The sequence below is a fragment of the Ammodytes marinus genome (genome assembly GCF_949987685.1).
Source record: "Ammodytes marinus genome assembly, chromosome: 10".
In the NCBI taxonomy this organism is placed as follows: Eukaryota; Metazoa; Chordata; class Actinopteri; order Uranoscopiformes; family Ammodytidae; genus Ammodytes; species Ammodytes marinus.
Genome location: NC_137214.1, coordinates 28,204,292 through 28,215,224, shown reverse-complemented (window position 1 = coordinate 28,215,224; position 10,933 = coordinate 28,204,292). Strand labels below are relative to the sequence as shown.

Sequence of the window (10,933 nt, the reverse complement as noted above, 5' to 3'; positions counted from 1 at the left end):
TTTTCTGAGATTTTGTATTTGGGGTTTTCATAAGCTGTAAACCATAATGATCAACATTATAACACACAAAGGCTTGAAATATCTCACTTTACATTTAATGAGTTTATATAATTTATTATTTTCACCTTTAAAGTTGAATTACTGAAATAAATCAACTTTTGCACGATATTCTAATTTTTCGAGTTTCACCTGTATGCTATGAATTGTAGTTCGTATGGAAACAAAGGCTGTCCTTTTTAAGCAGTGTGACCAGAAGATGGCAGCAGAGGCTCAAACAGAAGAGCAGACGGTTTTTGTTGTTTTTCTAAATACGACTTCATTAAAACAACAGTATATTACAAACAAATACATACATTACTAATTGTATTAACAACAATAGTTCAAGCATTTACAATTTACTTTATAATATTTGCGTAATTTCATTGAAGACATTAAAAAACAAAAGTAGGCGAGTTGAATTTGAATTTTTTAAAACATGTCAAAGACTCAATCAAGCAATTATTGTTGAGTAGTAGTAGCAGCATGGTTTGGATTTTTGAAATTTGCATTTATGAATAAGGTATATTATGGTATATAAAAGCGTATGAGTGTTGTTTGGTTCTACTTGCTACCCGTAGTTCCATGTTATCAACGCGGAAGCTGATATGAATGGCTACAGCGCTCAATGCTATTATTGTTTCTTTATTCTTAATTAGAGCCATAAATACATAATATAGTGTCAATTTATTAAACACCGAGTCATGTGGCTATTGTAACATGTCGTTAAATGACACGAGACTGAACCGGAATGTCAGTTTAGCCTTTTTTTCTCTTATATTTGTGTAAATGTTGACGTTTTTTCGTCGTTAAAGCATCAAAATGAAAGTCCGCTCGTCTGTATTTGCGTCGTTTATATTAATATGTGAAGTCCTGGGCTGTGCGCTGTTCCTGAGAGGGTTTTTCCCGGTGCCTGTCAAGTCTTCTGTCTCCTCCAAGAACAAGCTTTCGGACCTGCCATTGGAGCCCCTGACAGGTGAGCTACTACACACACACACACACACACACACACACACACACACACACACACACACACACACACACACACACACACACACACCTGAGATTTTATTTATAAGACTATACAGTATAGCCTACTATGCCTTAAAATAATCCTAAATGCCTTAAACTAATATAGGCTACTTCAGTTTAGTAAGCCTATTTTAGTTTAAGTCAGAGATAGTGAAGAAAATGTCCCTTAAATTGAATTCACAATGTTGACAGGTATGCAGCAGCCTACTAAACTGTGTCCATTATGGAATCATTTTAAAGAACAAGAACATAGAATACCTTGCTAATAACGTAATAACTAAATACTACATTCATACATTTAGCTTTGTGGATGCCACAATATTTTTTATTTCATTTATTAAAAAATGCTGAATTAAAGATCAAAAGTCCAAATGCCCGAAAACTCAATAGATTTATAGATGAATATCTTAGCCTCTTGCTCCATTGTTTTTGTTATATATTTTTTATGATTATCTTTTATCTATCAATACTGTGAATATGTATATACATTAAAATAAGACATAGGAAAATATTTAAATTGCATTCAAGAGATAATAAAAACAAAGAGCGAAAAGTGCCAGGATATAAAATGTTTGGATTTAGGCAACGTTTTAGCCAGCTGGGTCATTTACATGAGCACCAGCAGTGTATAGACAACGATGCCAACACCACCGTAAAGGCCACCGAATGTTTCAGCTGGGTCAGCCTAAACTGATTCGCTTTGTTACGTCTGGCTTAGTGGAAATTATATGCATACGCTAAAGCAGAAAGACATTCACACTGTATATTATTTAAAGCTATAGTGCGTCATTTTTTCATAAATTAATGAGGGTTACATTCAAGCCATCACCAAAAGAGTTGACACAAAGAGTTGATTAAGCCTATCAGCTCCACAAAACTCTCTCTGTGTTTCAAAGTATGGCAGCATTCACAAACTGGTGTCGCCCCCGACACTGGCGCAGGAAGAATCCCATGAAGCGCCCTACAAAATGTTTCAGTTGTTGATTCTACTGCTAAGATAAAACCTGTTCGTACAGCAGAAGGTATCAAATCAATGCACGATCACTGAATACCTGATCATACCTACGTGCATACCTCATGTAGATGCGTACAGTGTTGTTGTAATTACTCAGAACTCCTCATATCATGGGGGCGACAGAAGTTACGCTCTATAGCTTTAAAATCAATTCTGTAAGAAAGCCAGCCAGTGCAGAGCAGCTAAAACTGATGTATTTCTCTGCTTGTATTTCAGGAGGGACCCCTAACTCCACTCGCCTGCCCCAGCCGCTGTTTAAGCGTGTGGTAGTGATGTTAGTCGATGCCCTGCGAGAGGACTTCGTATTCGGGCCGGGCGGGCGCGTTAACATGCCCTACACCCGGAACCTGGTGGAGAGAGGGTCATCACACAGCTTTGTGGCTAAAGCAAGACCGCCCACCGTCACCATGCCCAGGATCAAGGTAGGACCATAGAATGTATATAAAGGATGATATCCGGGGAGGGTTTAGGTATATTTTTTATATTTTACATACATCACATTGCACATTTCAATTTAACTTATCTACTTTTTACTTTCTATTCTATTTTATAGATACTGTTTTACATTGTACCAAAACTTCATTGCACTACTTAGTATTTAGAATGTATCTAATGTAAAAATTGTTTATTTTTATCTTATTCTACTTAATTTTTGATTGTTCCTATTGCATCGTGGGTCAGAGATAAACGCCATTTTGATTCTGATGTATGTCTTGCATATATCAGAACTTACAATAAAAAAACTTGACTTTGACTTGATTTGGGGCCTATATGAAGCCCAGGTACGGGGCCCTCAACATCCCATGTTATGACCCATTTTTCAATCCTTATTCATCAGGAACTATCCTTTTTTTTTAAATGTATTTTTGGGGTGTTTTTTACTTTGACTGGATAGTTTAAGCACAGAGTTGAAAGGAGGAGAGGGGGACGGTGGGGGGTACATGCAGTAAATGGCCCAGGCCGGAGTCGAACTTGGGTCCAAATACAGAAGCAGTTTTTGGAAACTAAGTTATTGAGTCTCGGGCCTTCAACGGTACAACATAAAAGATGTAAGGATTTGCTTCACTCCAGATACATTTTGATTCCATTTTGTGTGGCATCAAAATGTGTGGATTTTAAGAAAGACATAATGAATTAGTGAAAAGTAAAGAAACAAAATCAACAAGAAAAACAAAAGAAGATGGAGCAGTAAATGTTTGCTTTAACAACCACAGGCCACAGGCGGACCTAGCATTAGGCAAAAGTAGGCAATTGCCTTGGGAAAAGCAAGCTACTAAAGGGCCCATAAAATGCCTGATAAACCTACCGTTATTTTGTATTTTCTCCTTTTTATATTATAATGTTTTTTTTAAATCATTGGGCTTCGCTCTGTTGGTTTGGATGAAAGAAGTAATTTAAAGTGGTGTCCGTGGGCCCTGGGAAAACATGACTTGTGATAAGTTTGAACGCAAAAAAGAAAAATATGAATTAATCACCAACTTTGCATCCATCCCATGAGAGGTGCAAGTGTCGGAGCCAAAAATGTCTCCAACACAGTGTTCCTCTGAGTCTGGAATAACCATGTTTAAAAAAAAAAAAAGTGTGAGGATAATTTTTGGATAAGGGGCTAACTAACTAAGTTCTTATTTCAGCCTACAACTGTAAATAGGTTTTACATACACGGCAGGATTTTTGAAAAGTGCTGAAAAGACGGTGTCACATTTGGACGATGTGTCATGGTGATGAGAAGGTATTTTTAGGGGAGCAGCAGAGCCAGGAGGGAATAACAGTCATGCCATGTGCGCCTGCCTTGTGTGTGACAGTTGGCTGCCCTGAAAACCATTACATTTTGGGCAGATTCTCTGTAAAAAAAAACAGTCAAAAGTGTTGTGTTGTTGTCAGTGCTTGCCTGAGAGATTTCACTAAGGAATTGACTTAAAAGGGAAAAATCTGCTGGGTGTGTATCATATCATAGGCAGTGCTGAGTTGGTGTTGAAGGCACTAGGATGCTAACTGAAGCTGTCAGGAGAGGTAGAGTAGTCATCCCCATGTGTCACAGGGCAGAATGTGAGGCATTCTTTCATGCTGGAGCGTCGGTGGGAGGATCAGAGATTTGCTGACAACGTCAAGCTGTTGGAAAGACAGAGAAGAAGAGGGTTGGAGCTCAAACTAAGGCCTGGAGAAATAGTGCTGTTTAGTGTTTATGATTCAAATTGTGGAAAAGATGCTTTTTCGGGGGGCATTTTTATCATGCTTTATTAGACAGTTTGGAGAGACAGAGATGAAATGGGGCAGAGAGGGGAATGACATGCAGAGAACGACCACGGGCCAGATTTTAACGTGTGGTCTTCTGCTACTGAGGAACAATTTAAATATTGCTATTTGTTAATCATAATGTGGATCTTTAGTGATTTCTATTAAATGTGGTTTGACTGGTGGTGATGAGAACAACCTCAGTTGCCTAAAAAAAAATGTCAACCCATAACCACAAATGCACATTAAAGGTACAGTGTGTAATATTGGCGTATTTAGTGAAGAGGGTTGGAGCCAAAACTCAGGCCTGGAGAAATTCAGCTGTTTATGGTTTGTAATGTAGATAGGATCGTTCTTTAGTGATTTCTGATGAATTTGGTCGATAAAATGTCACTAAACAATAACAACTTAAACATTAAATGTTAAAGGTTGAGTCAGCATTTCTTGAGAACGCATGTCGTTAAAATACTTTTCTTTAAGAGAGAGAAGAAGAGGGCCTGGAGAAACCTGCTTTGTATGAATCCTAATGTACAGTAGATAGGAATCCTTCCTTATTTAACCTTTATTTAACCAGGCAGGTCATATAAGAACAAATTCTTATTCACAAAGATGGGCTGGCCAAAGCCATTTCATTTGAGGGAGGGAGATTGGGGGCTGAAAAGAAGCTCAAATTAAATGTTAAGAGGACAAACAAAACACAGACACACACACACACACACACACACACACACACACACACACACACACACACACACACACACACACACACACACACACACACACACACACACACACACACACACACACACACACACACACACACACACACACACACACACACACACACACAGCCAAACACTTCGAACACAGTAAAAGACATTCACATTTTTAGCACAGATAAAAAGAATGTGGTCTGACAGGTTGGGAGAGAGCGTAGACTCAGCAGTCAGCGGGGGCAGCAGAGAGGATGTGTCAAAGACGGTGGAGACTAGGATGAAGAAGTGAAATATAACTTCAGTAACTTATAAAATGTGAACACTAATGACTATTAAAGGTTAAAGGTGGAGTCAGCGATTCTGGAGAACACTTTTTGTCAAAATCAGTGAATATCCCTTCACAATCCGCTACCTGTCCGTACTGTGTGTGTGTGTGCGCTGAAAACGAATCCAGTGTTAAAACACAGCCTAGGCTCTGTAAACAGGCATATTGCTAGCTATGGTGGGCCTAGAAAGTGTATTTAACAACAGATTTTTTTTTTTACATAGATCAATAGATGGATGGACAACACAAACATGTCTTCAGTTATATTTTTATGGAAGATGGGATGTTGAAGATGTAACTACAGTGGTTCTTGCGCCTGTGGAGTTTTGATGCTTGGCCAATGTGATGTGAATTGTTTTGAATTAAGAGGTAGATGTGTGAGTACATTGATTCCAGCTGTCTGTAAATCAACAGGGGGGAGGTGGGGGGGGGACTCTTTCTCGAGCTATTGTTTGTATTGAAATTGGAGCAGGTCAATGATTGAGGGATGATAAAGGGATAAAGCTGAGAGAGATTGAGGTGGATTTGAAGGCAGACAGATGTTCCACGATAATCCAGAGGGTTTTGATTAAGTGAGGCAGTGATGGTGTAGGGAAGGGGCCTTAAGACAGCTCTGGATGTGTGATGTGCTTCTTAAAGCTATAGTGCGTAACTTCTGGGTGGCTCATGAGGAATTTTGAGTAATTACAACAACACTGTCAGCGCATCTACATGAGGCAAGGCTTTGGTGATCTCGCATGGATTTTATTCTTTCTGCTGTACGTTCAGATTTTTCCTAGCAGTAGAATCAACAACTGAAACATTTTCGGGGAAGTGACACCAGTTTGTAAACACTGCCATACTGAGAAATACAGAGAGAGTTTTGTGGAGCTGATCAACTCTGTGTCAACTCATTTGGCAATGGATTGAATGTAACCGATATTCATTTATATGAAAACAATTACGCAATGTGGCTTTAAAGAAATGTATTGATGGTAAAAGAAAAGAGAAATCGATATAAAATATAGTCTTTTCTGATTTAGAAGCACGGGTCTGAAGGGTTAATGCTGCAGAATAGTTGATCACAGTATGGACAAGGAGCAAAGGACAAATTGAAAATGCCACTTCACCTCAGCTGTTCATTAATGTGTTAGTTTGATTTGCAGGCTTTGGTGAGAGCCTGCAGGTAGTGGGACATCTATAAAGTCCTGCAGAAGGGCCACTTTATCACATTTGAGGGTTCACAACACCTTGAGTTTGTCCACCTAATGTTGTGACTATATACTGCTGCTGTATATTATAGAATACACTAAAGCAGGGCGCTCCGGTGGTGTGGTGGATAGAGGGCGTACCATATCGGCCACAGTCCTCGTTGCAGTGGTCGCGGGTTCAAATCCGACCCGTGGACCTTTACTGCAGGTCATCCCCCCTCTCTCTCTCTCTGTCTCCCCATTTCAACTCTGTACTGTCTAATAAAGCTTGAAAATGCCAAAAAAATAAAAATAATAATAATAATAATACAATAAAGATTTTAACTAGATAACTCTAGATTTTTTGTATTTTAAAGAAATGCAAATGTACAGATAATTAGTTAGATATTGCCAAATGTGCATATTTATTCAAACATTTATTTAAAAAAAAAAATACAACAAAATAACAAAACATTTGGTCAAACATCAGAAGTGTTGAGGTAAAATTCTTTGATCTCAGCATTGAGATTGTGTGATACAACAGTAGGTGGCAGTATGAGCCAGCTTCCATTCACTGCCCACTATCACTGCATTGCACCCAATTAACTGCTATGACACAGCCAACTAACCTAAATCATAATCTCTCAGTGGCACGGCCGTTTATTCACACACTCCCTGCACTGTATCTGATACAGTCACAAACTTCACACACACGCACGCACGCGCACGCACACACACACACACACACACACACACACACACACACACACACACACACACACACACACACACACACACACACACACACACACACACACACACACACACACACACACACACACCAAAAGCTCTACCTGCCATAAAATGATAATGGGTTCAATTTACCTGCTCTTTCTAACCATACTATCTGTCTATCTATCTATCTATCTATCTATCTATCTATCTATCTATCTATCTATCTATCTATCTATCTATCTATCTATCTATCTATCTATCTATCTATCTATCTATGCAGGAATAAATGTTCATAATATTATAAAAACTAGTGGAAAGGCTTCTTTTTTTTGCCATCTAGACCGACAGGATTGTGTGGTTGTGGCAATATCAAGCTGTCGCTGTCCCCATAAGTTTTATCAAAGTTAAATGACAATATCTTATATTTAGATTGATAAATATGCCTATAACTCTTTTCAGATGCTTATGCTTACTACCATGCAACTAACTAACTAACTAACTAACTAACTAACTAACTAACTAACTCCCCAACTTACATAGTTAGAAGGATTTGTTGGATTTGGGTTCACAGGGGCTTTAAAGACTGGAATAACAGAGTAGAACTGGAAAATCTTCCGGAGAGAAAAGCATTATAACTGATGTATTGGATTTGGACAATGCATTCAGTTAATCAGAAGCAGCAGCAGGAGCAGCAGCAGCAAAGCATTGTGGGTGTTTGAGAGACTGATATCCGACTGGAAAGAAGAGAGAAAAAAAAACTAATACACAGTACAGCGAGTGCATTATCGGTCCACTGTATCATCTGGTAATAATGAGGCCTGAGAAGACCGACGCTGGTTTCTAGTTAATAGCAGAAAAAATCTTCCTTTTCAGAAGTCAAATGAAAAAGCAAAATGAAAAGGAAACTGGAAGAATAAATATAAATTGCCAGGCTCCAGAAGACTCCCGACTTAGTCAAAGCCCTTTTTTGCGCTTGTTATTTGGCACCTTTTCAACTTTCTCATCACTTGTCTGTGCCAGGGAGTCTCTGTATGCCCCGCGGATATTGTATTTGACATTTAAGAAGTGGCACGCTGCAGGGCCGGGGACTCATACTGTGGTACAGTAATCAGTATGTTGATGATGAGTCACTCATCCAAATGGGCGGAATCGTTAATATTTAGCTCTTTTAAAACTGTGGACTTTTATCATCATAGGGCTTTTGAATGTCTCGAGATGATCGTTTTCTTTACAGTAAAATTACCTATAAGACCACTACTACTAATAATGATTGTGTCTGGTTTTACTATTTATAGGTATGCGTTTAAACCTCCTAAGATGAAATTCAAATAAATGACATGTAACGGCAAACGAGACCATCAACGAAAATTGTGCAATTTTTTTATAGTTATTATTAATGCATTCGCACGGGTACGATTTACGGCAGGCAGATCGGAACAGCCTGTGTTTCCTGATTGGTACTAAATCAAAGTTTTATCTGCTTCATCACCATAGTCACATTACCTTTATTAATCTGACAAAGTCACATAATTCATTACCTCATTGTAACTTATCACTGTCTCTCTTCATGGACGTATATTCACTCGCTTCCTAATGCACGCGGCAGTGTCATAAAAATAACTAGCTACTGCTTTTATCCCAAACTGACGCTAGAATCAACAGAAACTCAAAGTTACTCATAGCTACTTTAAGTAAAATTTAAGTTAGTTGATTAAAGGGATAGTTCACTATTTATTATTTAAGTGGGGTGTTGTAAGAGGTACTTATGCATAGTTAGTCTGTTACCTTATGGAGATGGGGACCATCGCAGTCAGGGCTGCCTTTACCTGCCACTAGGCCCTGGGGCTGAGAGGTTTCGTAGGCCCCCCTGGGCGGCGGTCTTACAATACAGATGCGTTAAAGCCATGTTAGTCTACACCACAATATCTCTATTGATGAAATACAAAATCACTTAAGGTAACATGTACTTAAACCCCCTCCTGGTCTAATGACTTTTAATAACCAGACACACATGGTTGGTTAAAGTGTTTTTCCAAGTTATTGAGGAGACAGCGGTGGGGTCCCAGGACCTTTTAGGGGGGTCCGGGGGCATGCCCCCCCGGAAGAAAAATTTGAACCTTTTAAAGTAAAATTCATCAATCTGGTGCACTTTGAGAAGAAAACTAAGGCTAAATCAACTGTGTCCTATGTGAGCTATTTTCTGAAATCATTTGGAGACACAGAAATACCAAAAAGCAGAAACAAAAATATACAGGTTTAAAAAAATCCAGTCAGTCAGCATTCCATTTTATCCATTTTTTTTTTTAAATAATCCCTTATCCTAAAGCTACTTCTCTCTTTTTTTTTTTAAGATATTTTTTGGGCATTTTTATGCTTTATTGATAGTGTAGAGACAGAGGTGAAATGGGGCAGAGAGGGGAGTGACATGCAGAGAACGACCGCGGGCAGGAATCGAACCCGGGTCTGCAGCTGGGCCCGGCCCGGGAGGGGGACGCCTTACTGACTGAGCTAAAGGCGCCCCCTAAAGCTACTTTAGGGGGCGCCTTCTTAGATCAGGGTCCTATATTGACAGTAAAAAAAAAAAAAAAAATTTTTTTTTTTTTTTTTTTTGGAGAGGCCCCTGATCTTCGTAGGCCCTGGGGCTTCAGCCCAGGTAAGCCCGTGCATAAAGGCGGCCCTGATCGCAGTCACTATAAGGAGTTTGGGGGAGACGTTGCTGTTGCGTAAGTCAGCGTTGAACTGTTGCAAATTAGGAATCGTTTAAAAATTGTCGAACAAAATTCTACATGAATCGATTTTTTTTCACCACCCCTAATCCATACGCCCCTCTGTTTTACTGTTAACAGCAAAGTGTTCAGGCAAAAGACTCCTGTTATTTTCCCATTCAAACTACTGGTTCCATTGGTCTGCACCTCTACACAGCTCTGTTGGATCTCAGTGAGACTGAAAGAAAAAAGCCTTTTGTTTGAAGCTGAAGCATCCATCTCTTCATGAAACAAGCATCTGCTGTCAGGAGCAAAAACAACCCGCGAGGAAAGAAGGCAGGAAGGGAGGAAGTGGTGAATAATTGAACTCAGGAACAAAAGCCCAGAAGAAGAAGAAGAAGAAGAAGAGGCTCAGAATGTCTAGCTTCCAGTCAACAGCAATACCTGGGAGTGACGATGACAAAACTGAAATGCTCCCGGCGGTTTTTTATTTTTATGTTTATTACTTTTGTCATTGTTAAGAAGGCGAAAAGAAAAAAACTGTTTTAAAGTGACAGAGGAGAACTTTGCTCCCATATAACATGTTACAAATTGATGAAATATCGTTGTTTTTGGTTTATAGGAGATATAGCAGATAAATATATGAATATATTGTGGCAGGCCCTGAGGCTGTTTTCAGGGGGTGTGACGTCTTTAGGTTATTGGTATTTTTTCTGTTGTGTCTGTGGAGTTGCCATAGACTTTCTGTGTATGACAAGTACTTACTTGGAAAGCAAAACACATTAAAATAAACTACTTAACAATTAAAGGTAAATATGGGTCAATTTTTAACTTATAGATTTCTCATGAAACTTTGCCCGTTTATTACTTACATTAAAATAATTATTTGTTGTATTCCAATTTTTCAGAATTTAAAAAAATAATAATGCAAATGATGCAGTATCTAACTAATTACGCAAATATTTACA

General features: G+C 38.8%; 1 protein-coding gene across 1 annotated transcript in view; it reads left to right on the top strand.

Moving 5' to 3' along the window:
- The first annotated feature begins 637 nt into the window (after positions 1-637).
- pigg (phosphatidylinositol glycan anchor biosynthesis class G (EMM blood group)) overlaps positions 638-10,933 on the top strand; it is a 69,750-nt gene continuing 59,454 nt past the window's right edge. The window contains exons 1-2 of the mRNA XM_080035211.1: positions 638-1,012; positions 2,300-2,505. Of these exons, the coding sequence (XP_079891337.1) occupies positions 859-1,012; positions 2,300-2,505 (360 nt within the window). The 5' untranslated portion in view covers positions 638-858. The remainder of the gene's footprint in view (positions 1,013-2,299; positions 2,506-10,933) is intronic.